This window comes from Schistocerca serialis, chromosome 9 (genome assembly GCF_023864345.2).
Source record: "Schistocerca serialis cubense isolate TAMUIC-IGC-003099 chromosome 9, iqSchSeri2.2, whole genome shotgun sequence".
In the NCBI taxonomy this organism is placed as follows: domain Eukaryota; kingdom Metazoa; phylum Arthropoda; class Insecta; order Orthoptera; family Acrididae; genus Schistocerca; species Schistocerca serialis.
This window is the reverse complement of record NC_064646.1, coordinates 143,582,345-143,604,749: the sequence shown is the minus strand read 5'-3', so window position 1 is coordinate 143,604,749 and position 22,405 is coordinate 143,582,345. Positions and strand designations below refer to the sequence as shown.

At 44.9% G+C, this 22,405-nt stretch overlaps 1 protein-coding gene across 1 annotated transcript in view; it reads right to left on the bottom strand.

Moving 5' to 3' along the window:
* LOC126418603 (uncharacterized) overlaps positions 1-22,405 on the bottom strand; it is a 303,747-nt gene that overhangs the window by 13,423 nt on the left and 267,919 nt on the right. The window contains exons 2-6 of the mRNA XM_050085435.1: positions 20,801-21,071; positions 16,690-17,008; positions 8,800-8,979; positions 6,227-6,359; positions 359-501 (exon numbers count right to left, since the gene is read on the bottom strand). Of these exons, the coding sequence (XP_049941392.1) occupies positions 359-501; positions 6,227-6,359; positions 8,800-8,979; positions 16,690-17,008; positions 20,801-21,071 (1,046 nt within the window). The remainder of the gene's footprint in view (positions 1-358; positions 502-6,226; positions 6,360-8,799; positions 8,980-16,689; positions 17,009-20,800; positions 21,072-22,405) is intronic.

Below are 22,405 nucleotides of genomic sequence, written 5' to 3'. Positions count from 1 at the left end.
ACGTACTACACGAATATGTAATAAAAATGGGGATTCCTATTTAAAAAAAACGGAGTTGATAACCTTTTGACCTATGGCAGCGCCTTCTAGCGGGCCAACCATAGCGCCATCTGATTTCCCCCTTCAAGCTAGACAAGTTTCGTTCTTTGTAGTTTTTTTCATTTGACGCTTATTTCGTGAGATATTTGGCCCGGTCACGATCAGTGGACCACCCTGCAGACACAGTCTTATAAACAAGGAAAAATATCCTTTGGATAGAAGATGAGACGTGTTTGTTGTTCTTTGCGAGCATGAGAGAAATGGCGATCAGTGCAGAGTCGGTAAGCAGTGGAGTGATAAGAGTGGAACTCGCTGTTACCTGAAGCCGTTCTGCGTGGTGGCGATGCCGTCGTAGAGCGGGAACTGCGTGTGCGCCTGCGCGGGCGGCTGCACAGTGTTCTGGTAGTAGCCGGCCGCCGCGTTGTCGTAGCGGTCCGCCGCCGGCGGCGACGCCGTCTGGTACTGCGGGAAAAGTGTGCCTCAGTTCAGTACAGCTTTTAGACACTTTCCGTGGCCCACATTCGTGAGAACTCGCTGCGATGTCGAACGTGTCAGTGATTTTACAAGTACGACACTTTTCTCTGAAAACATGGCTACATGCTGCACAAACACAATTTTAACTAAAGTTCAGTCTTGATCACAACACTTATGTCTCAATAACATAGGTGACCGGTTTCGATTTATATAACAATCTTCAGACCCATGGCTTCCTTGAATGATGGTAGGCGGAGCTCTCCTCAGCTGCTACGAAGTCAGCTGAGGAGAGCTCCGCCTACCATCCTTCAAGGAAGCCATGGGTCTGAAGATGGTTATATAAATATAACCGAAACCGGTCACCTATGTTATTGGAACATAAGTGTTGTGATCAAGACTGAACTTTAGTTAAAATATAATAATCTATTGATCACTATATTCCAAAAATGTTTACCAAGATTGTTTTAAAAAAATCTTAGTCTATAACAAAATTTGATAAATGTCACCAAAATGTATACACACTATCTACCAGCGGAAAAATGGTACTATCGGAGAGCAGAGATGCGAATATGTTTCTGTCTTCCTCAGCACCTTTAAAAATTTCCCAAAAATTATGGCATGCAAACATATTTGACTCTTTTTTAACATGGAGCTCACGTCAAACTTCTACAAGCCACCCTAACAGTTACACGCTCACACCTACCAGTCCATCGCTCATACCCACCCCAAGCCCAGTTGCTCTTTCTCACTCAGACATTCAGTCCAACTCACAGTCATTATCCCATTGTGTCTCTCGAAATGTCACTCTCTCCTGCATCACAGCCACAGTCCCCTACAACTACAGTTTCTTCTCTTCGTCATTGTCTCCCTCTTGCTCTTTCTTACTCATAACATCTTATTCCTTTCGTCTTCTTTACTAGTGCTGCTGCTGTCTCTTCTCTCTGTCACTATCTCACTCGTCGTTATTGTCATATACTCTGTCTCTCATTATCACTGGTTTCCACCTCTTCGCCTTTCTCTTTATTTCTTCTCCGGCCCCATGGCACTGTCTCCTTCACTCTTTTCCTAGCACTGTTCTGTCACTGTCTACTATGTTCCACTGCGCTGTATGCGTCTCTTTGTCTCACGCTGCCACTATCTCCTTCGCTCTTTCTAGAAGACAGCCACTGTCTACTATCTTCCAGCATTTATTACTTTTCCAGCTCTTTGCCACTGCCACAAAAGAGTGAATATGTTCCCATGACAAAAGTTTTGGGAAATTTTTAAACGGGCAGCTTATGCCTGTCGTTTCAATCAGAATATTTTAGATAAACAGGTTTGTATACTCATTTTTTGTGATCCCAGAGGAACATTTTTCCACTGATTTACTTCTTTTTCCTGCTGCAACAGAGCATGTAACTCCTATGAAAAGAAAAGTATTGGTCAGTAGATTTAGATATTTTACTTGTGTAAAATTGAAATAGATGATAACTTATTTTACACTTTAGACCGTACTTTACATGCAAAAATGTTTTGGAAGTGCTCCAGAACTACAACATGGGGTTTCCAGATGATAGCGGAGATACTTTACAGTATATTTCTCAGCGTTATGTCACTTTATTAACCACATTTTCGCCTCACACCGGATTCTACGTGCGTATTTTTCGTGTAAAGGCAGGGTAACTTTGAACCACTGCCTCTAGAAAACAGATAAAGATATGAAGAAAATTTTCAACGTTGTTCGAGACCGGGATTTTAAAAATATATCTAATAAATTTCAATCATTGTCCGCGAATAGCCGTCTTGGAATCCGAGGCTGGGTTTTGCTTCACTGGTGATGGCGGGAATATAGTAAAAAACCATTTCTCGAGGGCCCGCCCATGAACTGGTGGGGCCTCCATAAGTTCCATCAGGTTCACCGTAAACCACATCAAATGGAAAAAGAACCAACCGATTTGCTCCATTTGCCTAAGCAGGAGGACGTCTGTAATAATCATACTTTGACCCTGTGCTATGGGATAATGACACTAAGGCTATTCTTCTGTTCTGTATACAAATGGTCCCTAACCCAAGTGCTATCAAAAACACTTGACGCTATCTTTTATCACCAACAAAACCCGTGGTATGAGCAACAGAAAATTCTGTTTTTATTCGCGGCGTTTTGGAACGTATTAAGTGCGAGTGTAGTTGCATGCATATCGATCCAGGAATATAGCGCACCAGGGATATAAGATGGCCTAAGCAGATGATTTTCGTTGTCTTAGAACCACGTGCCTATTTGAAACAAGCAATGTTCCTATTCTTTGCACGTAGAACAATTTCGCTACATAATGGGATTTTGGTAGATGTTGTTATGGTCCTGATCCAAAATCTAGTTATGCAGCCCTCCAAGCTAATTTATTCAGTACAAATACCTCTATCTATGTGTAACTGTTGCATTCTATTTTCTCTTGTTTGTGCCTAATGTGATCATGTCTTGGTCGGCCTCTGCAATTTTTACATCCACACATTTTCCTCCATTACCAATAATGTCTCAAGCTGTGTCTTATTAACCAATCTCTTCTTTTGGGCAGGTTGTGCGGTAAAATTCTTTTGTTTGTATAAAATGACAGTACCAGTTTGGCTTTTGTTTTTGATTACCAAGACTGGCTTTGGCCACCAAGCCCCTTTCCCACTAGTTATATGTGTATCATCGTAGGAGTACAAACACTCAACCTTCCACGACTCGTCTGTTATATGTCTATCGTCGTGTACACACACAGACTCAAATTCTCACAACGACAGCCATACGATCACTGGAAAATCCCCTTAGTGGCCGAATCGTGGAAATCAAAAATAAAAATAAAAGCTCAACTGATGCCGTCGTTTGCTCCTAAATAATACTATATTTGCGGAAGTTGTACCACTGTGATCCATATGCTAGACAAGAAATTAGGTTCCTTTTCTCCCAGTATCTCCACGTTAGTTACTTGGTCTCCTGTTGCACCATTCTCCTTTTGTCTGCATTACTTATCCTCCTTGTTTTAAATCCGTATGGGGCTACACTAGACACAAAAACTTTCAGGAAAAGACTTCACAACACATATTTTTATTTGTTTTATTTTGTGACATCTATCTTTTAACTGGTTTGATGCGGATGGCCTCGACTTCCTCTCCCGTGTCTCTAAAAATCACTCCCACTTAACGACCTCATTTATTTGTTAAATATATTCCGATCACTGCCTTCTTCCACATTTTTACGCTCTACAGTTCCCTCGAATACCACAGAAGTTCTTTCTTGATGTCGTGACACACGTCCTATCATCGTCTCTGTTCTTGTTGTCGATTCTGCAGAGTACCTCCCCATTTCTCATCATATCGGTCCACCTAACTTTCAACATCTTTCTATAAGACAAGATGCGTTAAGCTTTGATTATATTCTTTTTTTAGTTTTCTATCATTCAGCTTCGTATAATGCTTTATGGCAAACGTACGTTTCCAGAATTTTTTTCTTCAAATTACGGCCGATGTTCGACACTAGCAGGCTTTGTTCGGACAGGAATGGCCTCCTTACTTATGCTAGTCTGCATTTTGTGTCCTCCTTGTTTCGTTTGTCATGTGTTATTTTGCTTCCAAGACAGCAGAATTCAGTCACTCTGTCTACTTTGCGGTCGCCAGTTTTAAAGTTTATTGCTAATCTCATTTCTGTTACTTCTCATTACCTTGGTATTACATGCACTGATTTCTCTTTTTCAGAGAAGCTTTGCTTGCTGTTGATAGCTTCATTTTATAATCTCTTTACTTATGTCATATTCATTGTTCCGTTTCAATAACTGATCCCCTTATTATTGTCTGATTTAACCATATTACACTGCATTAACTTTTTGTACGTGTTCACTTTCAAGACATCATCCATTCCATTCAATGGATCTTTGAAGTCCATCGCCATATCGGTCAAAATTACAATGCCATCGGGAAGCCTCAAACTTTTTAATTCTTGTCCCTGTAATTTGATTCCTTTGGTTTCTTTCACTGCTTTCTCAATGCAATTCGATCCCTGCTACATTCAGAGTTTATTCATTTATAGTGATTGATTGCTTTTCATATTTCTATTTTTCTCTTTGCCCAAGTATGCATAACATAGATTGATCAGCCAGAACATTAAGACCACCGACCAACTATCGATATAAACGCGTACAGGCGATAGCAGCGTCACCTGCCAAGGAATGACTGCTGGCGCCATGTTACTGATCGTGCGGCCCCTCCCGCCGGAGGTTCGAGTCCTCCCTCGGGCATGGGTGTGAGTGTTGTCCTTAGCGTTAACTTAGTTTAAGTAGTGTGTAAATCTAGGGACCGATGACCTCAGCAGTTTGGTCCCTTAGGAATTCACACACATTTGAACATTTTGAATGACTGCTAGTCAGGCACACGCAGGGTGCATGTAGTATCATTAAGCGGGCTGTCCGTATGTAGAATGGGCAAGGCGCGAGATCTGCATTTGATCGAGGGCAGATTTTTATTGCTCGAAGGCTCGGCACGAGCATTTCGGAAACTGCACGACTCACCGGGTAATCGAGGAGTACTCTGGTGATTCCCTCAACACTTGGCAATGCCAAGGTGAGACCACGTCCAGACGTCGTGGGGTTGGGGCGCCAACACTCATTACAGACTGGTAAAACAGGACAGGCGGCGAACTGTGGTGGAACCAATACCAAACTTAAATGCTAGGCAGAGCACGTGTCTGAACACATAGTGCACCAAACACTCCTGGTAATGGGCCTCTGCAGCCGACGACCGTGCATGTGCCAATGTTAACACCACGATATCGGCAAGTGCGACTGATTGGGCACGTGACTATTGGCACTGCATGTTGGAGCAGTGGCAACGTGTTGCACGGTCTGATGAATCCCGACAACTTCATCGTCATGCCGACGGGAGGGCGCGAATCCGTCGCCTTCCAGAGGAACAGGTCGTTGACACCATGGGACAGAGACAAGATCCGTTACGCTGTGGGGAACATTCACGTGGGCATCCATGGGTCCTTAACCCAATCGAACACATCTGGGATGTGACTGAACGTGTCTTCAGAGCATAGCACCCCCTCCCCCCTTTTCCCAGAATTTATGGCAATTAGGTAACTTGTCGGTGCAGATGTGGTGCCAACTCCCCCCAAGCGCCCTACCAAGGCGTCAGTGCTTCCACGCTACGACGTGTCGTCGCTGTTATCCGTGCCAAAAAAAAAACATACTAGCTATTAGGTAGGTGGTCATAATGTTCTGGCTGATCAGTGTATTCTATAGTGTGCATGACAGAACTAGGCAACGGCCTTGCCGCAGTGGATACACCGGTTCCCGTGAGATCACCGAAGTTTGGCGCTGTCAGGCGTGGTCGGCACTTGAATGGGTGACCATCCAAGCCGCCATGCGCTGTTGCCATTTTTCGGGGTGCACTCAGCCTCGTGATGCCAATTGAGGAGCTACTCGACCGAATAGTAGCGGATTCGGTCAAGAATACCGCGAGAGCAGTGTGCTGACCCCACGCCCCTGCTACTGCATTCTCCACTGAGGATGAGACGGCGGTCGGATGGTCCCGGTAGGCCACTCGTGGCCTGAAGACGGAGTGCTTAGTAATAAGTGCTTAACATTACAGAACTACTGCGCGTTATAGAGCACAGATCTCATATTGCTGTGATGCGATAATGTAAACTGGTGTAATACAAACAATGGTCTACAAGGGGTTACTTGAGTCCTTTTACCTGGTAGTTGCTCGGCAGACCGGAGTACTGCGGCTGGATGGCGTTGGACGAGATGGGCTGGTAGCCAGGGTAGATGACCGACGCCGGCGGGCTGAAGCTGAAGGCGGGAGCTGAGTAGCCCAGGGCGGGCCGCCTGTAAAAGGTCAGGAGAAAGGACTCAGCACCAACAGACCGGGCAAGGCCAAATTATGTACGCGACTGGGATTTTACTACATGTTGTCTCCAGCTTTGAGCTGACACCCCAGTCAAGCATCGGCTGATGATTCTGAATGGAAGGTGTAGGGTTACCAGCGCCAATGACTTGGTCCTGTTTAAATTAACGAGAAAAATAAAAAATGGAATGTGCTCGCAAACATCAAAACAATACTCGAGGAGATACTTAAACGTTATGGGAAGCGTCTTTTTTTCACAATTTCTACAAAAAAACCCTATGTCTTATTGTGACCTCTCAGGTTTTTTCGGTGTGGTTCATTACTGATGTGCTTCTGGGTATACAGCTGACTTGCTGTTGTTTCCATTTTTTGCGCAATATTTTCGAGTCGTGCAGTTATGTGTGCATAACCTGAAGAAGACGGCTGGATGGGTCGTCGAAATATTGTCCACAACCACTTGGCTGCGTATCTGCAAGTACATCCTTACGTTTTATTGCTTGGTTGCATCCACATATTCTGATCACTAGAGTGCAGAACGACACCCACACCTTCTTTGAGTAGCCAGTCTAATATGAGAATAGCGATAAGTTGCTGTAGCATCCAATGACTGTATAACCATACTGCCTCCCATTTATGAGAACGTATTTTTCTTAGTTCCACTGTTTTGATATGTAAATAAATTTACAGCTACTAGCGTTAAAATATTGGTATGACTTAAAAAGGATGCTCTATATCAGCTACTGTAATTTGTGCCTGGGACAGAGTTATATACAACACAAATGTTAAAATGGACATAGTTAATGTTCGAGTGTGCGAGTAGGGCAGCAATCACTCGCCTAATCACAGTGGAGTGGTAGCTGTCATTGAAGGAAAAAACTTCAGCCAGCCACACTTCTTGATATATGCTTTATTTCATCACGTCTAGTTCTCGGCTTGAGCCCGTCATCAGATGGCATCGACGATTTATTGTACAAATTTCATATCATTTTGATCTATAATATAACAGAATATTCAGGATTTTTTGTTTACCTTTCCATTTCTTATCTTACCAGTCGACTTAATATTTTGAACCCTTCTGTAATACTACATCTCAAATACTTTGACTGTCTTCTTTTTGACAAGAAATAGCTAACTTCAGTGTTTCACATGTACTACTTCATAGGGTAATATATTACCTGTAATATATCATTACTTGGGTGCACCTGTGGACTAGTGCTGGTAGCTACTCTGGATACTATAGCTGGTTTTTCTGTTTCTAGGAACAAGGACTATTCTGCAGCCTGAAGATAATGGAATGCTTTTACCTTAATGTGGCTAAGTGCTGGTGGTCTAGCTTGATCCTGGTGGTTTCTGTAGAAAGCCTGTTTTTTCTAACACCTTTTAAAAAAGAAACTTCTCATAGGCTTGGCAAGAAGCAGCACATCACAGCAAATACTATGAGCATTAGTAAGAGAGGGCCAATTGAAATCTGCTAGCATTCAATTTAGGAGTTGGACTGGAGTCATGATCCATATGTGGTTACCCTGTGATTTAAAAACTGTTACATGTAAGAAGTCAGAAGCCCGTTGATCTTATTTGATCAGTAAAGTTGTTCTTTTGTTATGGAAAGAAAATGATTGGCAAATGCATTGGTGTCAAGGGCTGAGTCAATTTACATTTTTCTGTGAGAAATGGTGCAGTGAAGAAGCACTTGCTAAGCAGACAGCGGTCCCATATCAGACCATAGAGACATCAGCTAGTTGGAAGTAGTGTTTGATAATGATGAAACAGGCTTGGTGAAGTCTTACAGACAGCAATAAAGTCCACATGTTTCCGTGGAAATTTGTGGTGTTTGTGTGTGTATCTTTCTCCTTTTTCAACTTTAGACTGTTTTCTCACAGAGGAAATTCTAGAAAACAGCTGATAACTGAAGCTACTATTTGCTGTGCTCATTTACCAATTCAGTGTTCAGGTCCTAGAGTTTTTTTTTAAATGTGGGTAGACTGCTATAGAGCTTAGATATGTTGAAGAAGTGGTTGTTTCAACCCTGACTTGTGGGTCAAAGTCAGGCTAGCATCAGTTATTTAGACCGTGTGTGTATTGAAGAAGTGGTTGTTTCAACCCTGACTTGTGGGTCAAAGTCAGGCTAGCAGCAGTTATTTAGACTGAGTGTGTATTTATAAAAGCGCAGACGGTTAATCAGGGTCTATCACCAAACATTTTGGAGGTAGTCTATGGAACAATAAGTTGCGTAATTTGTCTAGTGCTTGACACAGCAGAAAGATGGGAGTGGTTCTTCATCCAACACTATGGTGCAGTCGGCAAGGAAGGTTTCATGCCTATTACGTTTGACTGGAAGTCTGACCCTCTGCTGCTGGTTGTGGAACAAGAGCTTTCGTCACGCTCAGAGTCCTTCATCAGAGCAGCGCGGCGTGCACTCACCTGACTGGCTCCTGCTGCGGCGTGGAGAGGGGCAGCGGCGCCGGGGTGGGGGGCGCTGTGGCGATGGGCGCGCGGTAGCTGGTGCCGCCCTGCGAGGGCGCAGACTTGCTCTTGGCCAGCGCGCTGCCGATCGGCTCATCGCGTCCCACGTACACCGACTTGGTGCGCACCACGCGGTACCTGCGAAAGTGGGTTTAAAGTCTGAGTGTGCGTCTGGGACAGTGTGAAAACTACACATTGTTTTGCGCAACAAGAAACTGTACTTCAACTGGTGGACAGTAATGTCGTCGTAAAAGGAAACTAATTTGGTTCTCAATATAATTTGTTAAGGCTACATATCACGTAATTGAAGCTAAATAAGGCTACATTCTCACGTAACTGGAATATTTCATCATCCGACCATGTGTAACACAAGGGAAGCACAGGTACAGATACAATTCTAACCATGCTATATCAAGCAGCTTTGATAAGAGATTCTCGTTGGCTGTAGTAATACTTAATGACATTTCTGACAATGCCAGTGATAATTTGTTTCTTGAAAACTGCGGCACACATAACCAGATATTTACGACAAGATCGCAATAAATGGCAATTCATATTTACGAAAAAAGGAAAACTCGGCTTACAAGTCGAAAAAAAGTTAAATAATTAACTTTTTGGCTGTTTACAGGTATATGTCTACAGTCATGGCAAACATTTAAATCTCTACACCAAGCTAATGTAGCACGCCGGCAGAGAAGCCAAATGGTGCAATCCGTCTGTACTTTGTCAATGATCTGCGCAATTTTGCTTCGGATCTTCTTGTACTTTGCCGCAGACATTTCAGCTTGTAGTAGGACTGTAAACAAATAAAAATTAATTACACGGCATTTTGGTTTGAAGTGATAATTAAGACTTAAAGGCCACACAACGTAACTGGATGTTATTTAAGATATCCTACACACATTTTCAAAGCAATGTGACACTTGGTTTGGCTTTCTTCTGTGGACAGGACTTAAAACTCAATGTCAACATATAGTACGCATTCAAGTAATAACACTAGTTCTTGATCCTAGGTCTAAGTATGTCAGAATTTCTAGAGATAAGGAACAGGAGAAAAGGAAAAGCAAAGGGATACTATAGACAAATACTCAGGGAGGCATAGAGCACTGTCATCGAAGCAACTGTCTTCCTGATAAGCCTGAGATGTCTCCAGTGCATGGATTTTCGAGATATACAGCATTGGACAGGCAGTCCTTCCGTCAGCGCACCACTTGTTAATGGAACAGACTGAAAATTGTATTTCTTTATTCTCTTCGCTTTGTCCATGAGATAATACTCCCTCTAAAAGTGACGCTGTACTCGTTCTGCATACCTGTTAACCATGTACCGGTTCTCCAAAATCCAACTGTTTTATACAGGGTGTTACAAAAAGGTACGGCCAAACTTACAGGAAACATTCCTCACACACAAATAAAGAAAAGATGTTATGTGGACATGTGTCCGGAAACGCTTAATTTCCATGTTGGAGCTCATTTTAGTTTCGTCAGTATGTACTGTACTTCCTCAATTCACCGCCAGTTGGCCCAATTGAAGGAAGATAATGTTGACTTCGGTGCTTGTTTTGACATGCGACTCATTGCTCTACAGTACTAGCATCAAGCACATCAGTGCATAGCATCAACAGGTTAGTTTTCATCACGAACGTGGTTTTGCAGTCAGTGCAATGTTTACAAATGCGGAGTTGGCAGACGCCCATTTGAAGTATGGATTAGCACGGGGCAACAGCCGTGGCGCGGTACGTTTGTATCGAGACAGATTTCCAGAACGAAGGTATCCCGACAGGAAGACGTTCGAAGCAATTGATCGGCGTCTTAGGGAGCACGGAACATTCCAGCCTATGACTCGTGACTGGGGAAGACCTAGAACGACGAGGACACCTGCAATGGACGAGGCAATTCTTCGTGCAGTTGACGATAACCCTAATGTCAGCGTCAGAGAAGTTGCTGCTGTACAAGGTAACGTTCACCACGTCACTGTATGGAGAGTGCTACGGGAGAACCAGTTGTTTCCGTACCATGTACAGCGTGTGCAGGCACTATCAGAAGCTGATTGGCCTCCACGGGTACACTTCTGCGAATGGTTCATCCAACAATGTGTCAATCCTCATTTCAGTGCAAATGTTCTCTTTACGGATGAGGCTTCATTCGTGATCAAAGTGTAAATTTTCACAATCAAGATGTGTGGGCTGACGAGAATCCGCACGCAATTGTGCAATCACGTCATCAACACAGATTTTCTGTGAACGTTTGGGCAGGCATTGTTGGTGATATCTTGATTGGGCCCCATGTTCTTCCACCTACGCTCAATGGAGCACGTTATCATGATTTCATACGGGATACTCTACCGGTGCTGCTAGAACATGTGCTTTTACAAGTACGACACTACATGTGGTTCATGCACGATGGTGCTCTTGCACATTTCAGTCGACATGTTCGTACGCTTCTCAACAACAGATTCGGCGACCGATGGATTGGTAGAGGCAGACCAATTCCATGGCCTCCACGCTCTCCTGACCTCAACCCTCTTGACTTTCATTTATGGGGGCATTTGAAAGCTCTTGTCTACGCAACCCCGGTACCAAATGCAGAGACTCTTCGTTCTCGTATTGTGGACGGCTGTGATACAATACGCCATTCTCCAGGGCTGTATCAGCGCATCAGGGATTCCATGCGACGGAGGGTGGATGCATGTATCCTCGCTAACGGAGGACATTTTGAAGATTTCCTGTAACAAAGTGTTTGAAGTCACGCTGGTACGTTCTGTTGCTGTATGTTTCCATTCCATGATTAATGTGATTTGAAGAGAAGTAATAAAATGAGGTATAACATGGAAAGTAAGCTTTTCCGGACACATGTACACATAACATATTTTCTTTCTTTGTGTGTGAGGAATGTTTCCTGAAAGTGTGGCCGTACCTTTTTGTAACACCCTATATGCATTCCTTCACTTACAAGGACACTGTCATGTTGGAGTGAGCCCGACACTAGCTTGAACTGAAACAAAGTTGCGTGATTTATAATGAAATACGTTAATCGTCTTATTACTTTAGATGCAAAACCTGTGCAATGTACTCATGCTCATGTCAGCTCTGCAACGGCTGCCTCTTCTTGCTATAATATTACCTATTAATTGAAGCTCATGTACACAAGCAAGAAAGGTTACACATCGCTGCATGTAGGAAAGCAAGAAATATTGCCTATATGATTTGAAAAAGAAATTAGCACTCCCTTTTTCAAAAATATGCCGTGCAACATGGACACGACAGAATTACAAGTGCCTGTGATCAATAACGGTGAAAGTACGTTAATCAGACACACAAGTATTCGTGAGTTGAGCTGTAGGCTTATACAACCAGTCCTTCACTTAGGTAAGCAAATATCAAATATGATAGAATATCGCCAAACTAATGATCAGATTAGACAAAGCCTTACCATCGCATGCGTTTGTAGCCATATTTTATGGAAACAAATATTGGACATGGGAGAATATAGCTGACCTAGTAGAAAGAAATGTCGTGTGGCTAGGTCCTCCCGTCGGGTAGACCTGTCGTCTAGTGCAAGTCTTTTGAGTTGACGCCACTTCTGCGACCTGCATGTCGAAGCCGAACAAGTGATCAGATTAGACAAAGCTCTTAGTATTGCATGCGGTTGTAGGCCGCGTCGTCACACACGGAACCCCGCCACAGCCTGAACATACTGACGAAGAGGTTAACAATCCAATCGGAACAAAGACCATGAATTGGAACAGTCACGAAACTCTTGCTTCATTATAGACGACAAATTTAGATAAAATCTCACTGCAGTGGTGTAATGTATCGCTGGGAACAGTACGTCAGAGAAACGAACGCACTTACCAAAAAGTGGCGTGAACTCCAAATAAGCAAATCACGAACAGAGTGACTATGACTCAGCTAAGATGGACTGTTTCAAATGTGATGGATGTCAGGCAATTTCAGACGGGCTAAATATTTAGGTATCCCTGCACCACGACAAGTGTGTGATCTTTTATTTCATCTGTAAATGTATCAGGGCTCAGGGGTCTGTTCGTTGGATGTCTTGACGTGACGTCACGGAACATATGACCAAAACCGAGTGTGGAATGGAACACAGAAGTGAGCCAGTATGGAGAGGACGGGATGTGAGGATGCAGCACGCAGTTAGCTCCACGTCGTGTTTCGTATTGGTAATCGACGTCAGCCCATCTTAATTGAAATACATGTGTCTAGACTTTTTTTAAAAGGAAATCTTGTTTTCTCATATGTAACCGAGAATATTTTAAAGAACTATACTTTAAAATGAATTTCCTTTTAAATACTTTGTATATTTATGTGTGCATCAACCAACCTGTAGGATCGTTTTGCATATAACTGGATGAAGCATGGCGGTTCTGACTGGCGTTACTTTTATATGTTATGATTTGTTGCAAAACAGCAGAATAAGAGGTATATTGTGTTTTTATAATGTAGTGGTTCGTAATGTACTTTCTTTTACTTTTATTGTAAAGTCTGGCGATGGCTAGTGTATAGCTGAAAGCGTTAATTCTATTCAAAAAGCTTCACCATCAAGAGAATTAAATAAGAGTTATTGACGTCGTGACCACTTTACAGATCGTCGTTTTATACCAAATTCTGTTCTACGACTCATGAGTTCTCAAGTGCTACCAGCAGTCCAGGTAGCACAATGAATATCTGTAGGGCGTTAAAAAAATGGGTACACATCATACAACGGTCACATTTCTGCAGTCGGTATTAAGTGGCGCTTCAGGTGGTGTAAAGAATGACGTCACTGAAAATGTCTGGAAACTAGTGATTTAGAGTGACGAACCACGCTAACTGCCTGCAGAACGTTACCTATCGCCATGTGCAGTGCCAACACTAGAGTACAGAGGAGGTGGTGTTGCATTATGGGGTGTCTTTTTCTTGGTTAAGTTGTGATCTCCTTATTGCGTTTAAGAATATGCTAAATGTGAAAAAAAGTGAATAAATTTTACAACAGCAGGTGCTGAACACAGTCCAGGAGCATTTCGGGAACGGTGATGCTTTATATCAGCATGACAACGCAGCGTGTTATAAAGCGGCAACTGTGAGACAATGGTCTGTGGACAATGAGATTTCTGAAATGGGCTGGGATAACCAGAGTCCCGACCTGTACTCAGTGGAACGTCGACTTCACTCCAGAAGGTAGCGTCCAGCAACCTTGCGTTGCTGTTGGAGAGAACAGTCTGCTGATCCTCTAGAGATATTCAGAAACCTCACTGGAAGTGGTTCCAGCAGATTGTAAGCTCACATAACGGTGAAGGGTGGGCACTGTGCTGGCCCTAAGCTATCGCCAGCACACCGATCGGCAAAGATGAAGTGCGAAGATCGATTTGCAGGCACTGGCAGCTGGTACTTTTTGTCGATGATACAAGTATAGCCATCACACTCAACAGACGAGAATTAACTGGGGAAATTGTAAATGATCTTTTTCAGAAAATTATTAAGTGGTTCTCTGCAAATGAGCTCTCATTAAACTTTGACAAAACACAGTATATACAGGTCCACACAGTAAATGGAATGACACCATTAATAAATATAGACTTCGCCCAGAACTCGGTAGCTAAGGTAGAATATTCAAAATTTCTAGGTGTATGCATTGATGAGGGGTTGAACTGGAGAAAACACACTGAGGATGTGCTGAAACGTTTGAGTTCAGCTATTTATGCTATTAGGGTCATTGCAAATTTTGGAGATAAACATCTGAATAAATTAACTTACCACGCCTATTTTCATTCTCTGCTTTCGTATGGCATCATATTCTGGGGTAACTCATCAATGAGTAAAAGAGTATTCATTGCACAAAAGCGTGTAATCGGAATAATTGCTGGAGTTCATCCAAGATCGTCCTACAGACACTTATTTAAAGAGCTAGAGATCTTCACTTTAGCCTCACAATATATATTTTCACTTATGAAATTTGTTATTAGCAATCCGAACGAATTCAAAAGTAATAGCAGTGTACATGGCTACAACACTAGGAGAAAGGATGATCTTCACTACTCAAGGTTAAATCTAACTTTGACTCAGAAGGGGGTAAATTACGCTGCCACAAAAGTATTTGGTCACTTACCCAATAGCATCAAAAGTCTGACAGAGAGCCATATAGCATTTAAAACGAAATTAAAATAATTTCTGAATGGCAACTCCTTCTACTCATTGGATGAATTTTTGGACATAGTAAGTGGGTAATTTCCCCAACACAAAAAAAAAATATTGAGTGTCATGTAATATTTTGTGAAATGTAATGTCTTGTATAGACACCTTTTATTTAGCTGACATGTTCCACAGCATTGTGAAGTGTCGTATTCATGATTTATGGAACAAGTACTAATCTAATCTCTAATCTGGATCAAGTGCGCCTATCACGAGACGCCAGAGACACATCCACAAGCACCACGCCGCCAACGCTCTCTCGGCAGCAGATATTTAGGCCGCCGACGCTGACCGGAGGGACTGACTCACTTATTCATGCAGTTTGGCATCTGTCAGTTTACTCGTAGAGCCAGTATAGTTCCTCACAGTACATAGCGGCCAGATTAGTGACTACAGTAGGACTACTATCATTGAAGTTACATCAGTCTGCAAAGGACTGCTACAAAACATAGACTCTATTCAAGTTAAGTAACAGCTTCCTGTTCGTGTAAATAAATAGCTGTATAATTCCACATGTACTTTTGTGTTGTAGAATGAGGATACCGGCCACCCATAACAAATCCTCTCGCTTTCTTCCTTGTGGTATAAGACTTTACAGGCACAACCCACATTAATGTTTCCAAAATGAGATTTTCACTCTGCAGCGGAATGTGCGCTGATATGAAACTTCCTGGCAGATTAAAACTGTGTGCTGGACCGAGACTCGAACTCGAGATCTTTGCCTTTCGCAGGCAAGTGCTCTACCAACTGAGCTACCCAAGCACGACTCACACCCCGTCCTCACAGCTTTACTTCTACCAGTACCTCGTCTCCTACCTTCCATACTTTATAGAAGCTCTCCTGCGAACCTTGCAGAACTAGCACACCTGAAAGAAAGGATATTGTGGAGACATGGCTTAGACACAGCCTGGAGGATTTTTCCAGAATGAGATTTTCAGTCTGCAGCGGAGTGTGCGCTGATCAGTTTGAATCTGCCAGGAAGTTTCATATCAGCGCACACTCCGCTGCAGAGTGAAAATCTCATTCTGGAAACATCCCCCAGGTTCAAATGGTTCAAATGGCTCTGAGCACTATGGGACTTAACATCCCAGGTCATCAGTCCCCTAGAACTTAGAACTACTTAAACCTAACTAACCTAAGGACATCACACACATCCATGCCCGAGGCAGGATTCGAACCTGCGACCGTAGTGGTCGCGCGGTTCCAGACTGAAGCGCCCAGAACCGCTCGGCCACGAGCGGCCGGCCATCCCCCAGGCTGTGGCTAAGCCATGTCTCCGCAATATCCTTTCTTTCAGGAGTGCTAGTTCTGCAAGGTTCGCAGGAGAGCTTCTGTAAAGTATGGAAGGTAGGAGACCGTTTACTGGCGGAAGTAAAGCTCTGCGGACGGGGCGTGAGTCGTGTTTGGGTAGCTCAGTTGGTAGAGCACTTGCCCGCGAAAGACAAAGGTCCCGACTTCGAGTCTCGGTCCGGCACACAGTTTTAATGTACCAGGAAGTTTCACATTAATGTTCCCGGATAGACGTCAGGATACTATTGATCAGAAAGTTTATTTCAGGACCTTTTGGACAGTGTCTGGTGTTAAAGATTACTCGTTGAAATCAGTGTTACTAGAGTAGAAATTTGACGCCGCTCGGAAGCGTCCCCGCGGTCGCTCACCCCGAGTTGTCGGCGACGTAGTCCCGGAGGCGGAGGACGCCGTCGGCGCCGATCCAGCCGTAGGAGCCGACGACGGAGCCGTCCTGCAGCCGCTTCTCCTTGCGGTACTGGCCGCTCTGCGTCTGGTAGCGGAAGTAGCGCTCGGGGCCCTCGTCCGTCTGGATGTGGAACTGGCCCGCGTCCGCCGCCGGCACCGGAGCGGGCGCTGGAGCTGGAACGGCGCTGTTCCAGGAGGCGGGGCTGCCGCTGGCGCTGCTGATGCTGCGGCCGCTCACCGCGCTGCTGCGGCCGCCAGCCTCCGGCCGGCCGGCGCTGAAACCTGCCCAAGACAAACTAATATACACTACTGGCCCTTAATATGGCTACACCAAGAAGAAATGCAGATGATAAACGGGTATTCATTGGACAAATATATTATACTAGAACTGACATGTGATTACATTTTCACGCAATTTGGGTGCATAGAGCCTGAGAAATCAGTACCCAGAACAACCACCTCTGGCCGTAATAACGGCCTTGATACGCCTGGGCATTGAGTCAAACACAGCTTGGATGGTGTGTACAGGAACAGCTGCCCTTGCAGCTTCAACACGATACCACAGTTCATCAAGAGTAATGACTGGCGTATTGTGACGAGCCAGTTCCTCGGCCACCATTGACCAGGCGTTTTCAACTGGTGAGAGATCTGGAGAATGTGCTGGCCAGGGCAGCAGTCGAACATTTTCTGTATCCAGAAAGGCCTGTACAGGACCTGCAACATGTGGTCGTGCATTATCCTGCTCAAATGTAGGGTTTCGCAGGGATTGAATGAAGGGTAGAGCCACGGGTCGTAACACCTCTGAAATGTAACGTCCACTGTTCAAATTGCCGTCAATGCGAACAAGAGGTGACCGAGACGTGTAACCAATGGCAACCCATACCATCACGGCGGGTGACACGCCAGTATGGCGATGACGAATACACACTTCCGGATGAGACCATCATGATGCTGTAAACAGAACCTGGATTCATCCGAAAAAATGACGTTTTGCCATTCGTGCGCCCAGGTTAGTCGTTGAGTACACCATCGCAGGCGCTCCTGTCTGTGATGCAGCGTCAAGGGTAACCGCAGCCATGGTCTCCGAGCTGATAGTCCATGCTGCTGCAAATGTCGTGGAACTGTTCGTGCAGATGGTTGTTGTCTTGCAAACGTCCCCATCTGTTGACTCAGGGATCGAGACGTGGTTGCACGATCCTTTACAGCCATGCGGATAAGATGCCTGTCATCTCGACTGCTAGTAATACCAGGCCTTTGGGATCCAGCACGGCGTTCCGTTTTACCCTCCAGAGCCCACCGATTCCATATCCTGCTAACAGTCATTGGATCTCGACCTAGGCGAGCAGCAATGTCGCGATACGATAAACCGCAATCGCGATAGGCTACAATCCGACCTTTATCAAAGCCGGAAACGTGATGGTACGCATTTCTCATCCTTACACGAGGAATCATAATAACCTTTCACCAGGCAACGCCGGCCAACTGCTGTTTGTGTATGAGAAATCGGTTGGAAACTTTCCTCATGTCAGCACGTTGTAGGAATCGCCACCGGCGTCAAACTTGTGTGAATGCTCTGAAAAGCTAATCATTTGCATATCTCAGCATCTTCTTCCTGTCGGTTAAATTTTGCGTCTGTAGCACGTCAGTTTCGTAATGTAGCAATTTTAATGGCCAGTAGTGTAGATTGCTAAGCGGCTAAACGACGCACGGGCCCAGTTGCAGGCAGCCTATTTTCACGGCTTCCAAGGGCAACAAAAATTTGATTTTCAGTATTTCACATAATGAACGTACAGTTGCGACTATGGACAGCTGTATAATTGAATGACGACAGTGAAAATTTGTGCCACATCGGGAATCGAACACAGATTTCCCGCATTACGCGAGCGGTCGCCTTGACCGCTTTGGCTATCCGTGCACGACTCATGGCCAGACGCCAATTCCAGTGTGTTGTCAACTATGTGTCTACAACCTGTAGAGCCAAAGAAACTGGTACATCTCCCTAATATCGTGTGGGCCCCCCGCGAACACACAGAAAGACTCGACTAATGTCTGAATGTGGTTCTAAAGGGAATTGGCACCATGAATCCTGTAGGGCTGTCCATAAATCCGTAAGAGTACGTGAGTGTGGGATTCGAACCAGGTCGGGTTGACAGAGGAGATAGAGAAGATCCAAAGAAGAGCGGCACGTTTCGTCACAGGGTTATTTGGTAAGCGTGATGGCGTTACGGAGATGTTTAGCAAACTCAGGTGGCAGACTCTGCAAGAGAACGCTCTGGTTCGCGGTGTAGCTTGCTGTCCAGGTTCCGAGAGGGTGCGTTTCTGGATGAGGCACCGAATATATTGCTTCCCCCTACTTATACCTCCCGAGAAGATCACGAATGTAAAATCAGAGAAATTCGAGCGCCCATGGAGGCTTTCCGGCAGTCGTTCTTCCCGCGAGCCGGCCGCGGTGGTCTAGCGGTTCTAGGCGCTCAGTCCGGAACCGCGGGACTGCTACGGTCGCAGGTTCGAATCCTGCCTCGGGCATGGATGTGTGTGATGTCCTTAGGTTAGTTAGGTTTAAGTCGTTCTAAGTTCTAGGGGACTGATGACAGTAGATGTTAAGTCCCATAGTGCTCAGAGCCATTTGAACCATCTTGCCGCGAACCATACTCGACTGGAACAGGAAAGGGAGGTAATGACAGTGGCACGTAAAGTGCCCTCCGCCACACACCGTTGGGTGGCTTGCGGAGTATAAATGTAGATGTAGATGAGTGTGGAGATCTCTTCTGAACAGCACGTTGCAAGGCATTCCAGATATGCTCAATAATGTTCATACCTAGGGAGTTTAGGGGCCAGCGGAAGTGTTTAAATTCAGAAGTGTGTTCCTGGAGCCACTATGCAACAATTCCGGACATGTGAGGTGTCTCATTGTCCTGATGGAATTGCCCAAGGCTGTCGGAAATCATAATGGACATGAATGGATGCAGGTGATCAGACAGAATGCTTAAGTATGTGTCACCTGTCAGAGTCGTATCTAGAAGTGTCAGGAGTCCCATGCCACTCCAACTGAACACGCCCTACACCATTACACAACCTCCACCAGTTTGAACAGTCCTCTGCTGACATGCAGGGTCAATGGACTTACGAGATTGTCTCCATACCCGTAAACATCCATCTGCTCGGTACAATTTGAAACGAGAGTCGTTCGAACAGACAACATGTTTCCAGTCATCAGAAGTCCAATGTCAGTGTTGACAGACCCAGGCGAGGAGTAAAGCTTTGTGTTGTACAGTCATTAAGGGTACAAAGGTGGGCCTTCTGCTCCGAAAGCCCATATCGGTGATGTTTCGTTGAATGGTTCGCACGCTGACACTTATTGATGGCCCAGCATCCAAATCTGCAGGAATTTGCGGAAGGGTTGCACTTCTGTCTCGTGGAGCGATTCTCTTCAGTCGTCGTTGATTCCATTCTCGCAGGGCTTTTATCCGCCCGTAGCGATGTCGGAGATTTGATGTTTTACCGAATTCCTGATAAGCACGGTACACTTGTGAAATGGTCGTACGGGAAAATCCCCACTTATCGTTACCTCGGAGATATTGTGTCCCGTCGCTCGTGCGCCAACTATAACATTACTTTCAAACTCACTTAAATCTTGATAACGCGCCACTGTAGCGACTGTAACCGATCTAACAGTTGTTCCAGACGCTTTTTGTCTTATATAGGTGTTGCCAACCGCAGCGCCGTATTTTGCCTGTTTACATATATTTGAATACGCATGCCTATACCAGTTTCTTTGGGGCTTCAGTGTATCTTATGTATACAGGGTGGTCCATTGATACTGACCGGGCCAAATATCTCACGAAATAAGCATCAAACGAAAAAACTACAAAGAACGAAACTCTTCTAGCTTGAAGGGGGAAACCAGATGGCGCTGATATTAATATGCATTTATTACGCACACATAGGGGAGTTAGCAGTTCGCAAAGTCTACAATTTTTTTAGATTACTATTATTGTAGCCGACAGAGCAAGGAGTCGGATTAGAGCAGGTATCTGCAGCACGCCGTGCGGACGGCGAGTGTGGGCGACTTACGAGCATCGGCGAGACTGGCGGCGCCTTCCCTGGCGCTCCCGCTGCTCATGACGTCATTGGGTACGGCGACGCTGGAAGTGTCGGACCCCGCGGCGGCGCTGTCGGCGGCCGCAGGAGGCGGCGGGCCCACCGTGCTGGAGCTGGAGCCGGGATCCGCGACCGCCTGGGCTGGAGCCTCCGTGCTGACCGGCGCGGCGGCCGGGCCGCTCTTGTCGCCGTCGCCTTCGCTGCTCTCTGTGGCGGCCGCCGCGGCGGCGGCGAGCGCCAGCACCTGCAACCACGAGCAGAAGGCTTCGTCACTTCACAGCCCTCCAGAAGCACGTTTATATCAGGTAGCAATGTTGCTACAATCATTCTTTGACTCTGCATGGGACAGTGCGGTGATTTAAAACGTACTAGCAGATTAAAACTCCACTGAACAGCCAGAACATTATGTCCACCGGCCTGCTATCGATATAAACACGTACGGGCCAAAGCAGCGGAACTGGCGAGGAATGACTGCTGGTCAGACACACGCACGGTGTATGTAGAATCGGTGAGCGTGCTATCCGTGTGTAGGAAGGGGAAGGCGCGCGATATACCGGGTGATCAAAAAGTCAGTATAAATTTGAAAACTGAATAAATCACGGAATAATGTAGATAGAGAGGTACAAATTGACACACATGCTTGGAATGACATGGGGTTTTATTAGAACTAAAAAAAAAAAAAATACAAACCTTCAAGAAATGTGCGACAGATGGTGCTTCATCTGATAAGAATAGCAATAATTAACATAACAAAGTAAGACAAAGCAAAGATGATGTTCTTTACAGGAAATGCTCAATATGTCCATCATCATTCCTCAACAATAGCTGTAGTCGAGGAATAACGTTGTCAACAGCACTGTAAAGCATGTCCGGAGTTATGGTGAGGCATTGGCGTCGGATGTTGTCTTTCAGCATCCCTGGAAATGTCGGTCGATCACGATACACTGGCGACTTCAGGTAATACCAAAGCCAATAATTGCGAGGACTGAGGTCTGGGGACCTGGGAGGCCAAGCATGACGAAAGTGGCGGCTGAGCACACGATAATCACCAAACGTCGCGCGCAAGAGATCTTTCACGTGTCTAGCACTATGGGGTGTGTTTTGGGGGGATTCTAATAAAACCCCATGTCATTCCAAGCATGTGTGTCAATTTATACCTCTCTATCTACATTATTCCGTGGTTTATTAAGTTTTCAAATTTATACTGACTTTTTGATCACCCAGTATTTGAGTTTGACCGAGAGCAGACTGTGGTGACCTGGAGGCTCGACGCGAGTTTGCAGTTGGAATAACTAGCACTTTCTGTACCTCTGTCAAGCACAGTTTTTAATGAGATTCTGATTCCTCATTTCTTTTGCAGACAAAATTTAATGACACTGTATATAGGATGATTCAGCTTCCCCTACCGCTACTTTGTGTACTTTTTTGCAACCTACAACGCCTTCAAATACCATGTGCTACATTTCATATTCTCTCGCTCAGTACACTAAAATAAAGAGGACTTTTTTGTAGGAAATTCAATGTAGTAAAATTTTGTTCTGGGACATGTTTTTGCTAGAGGCTGTAGTTTTCGAATTA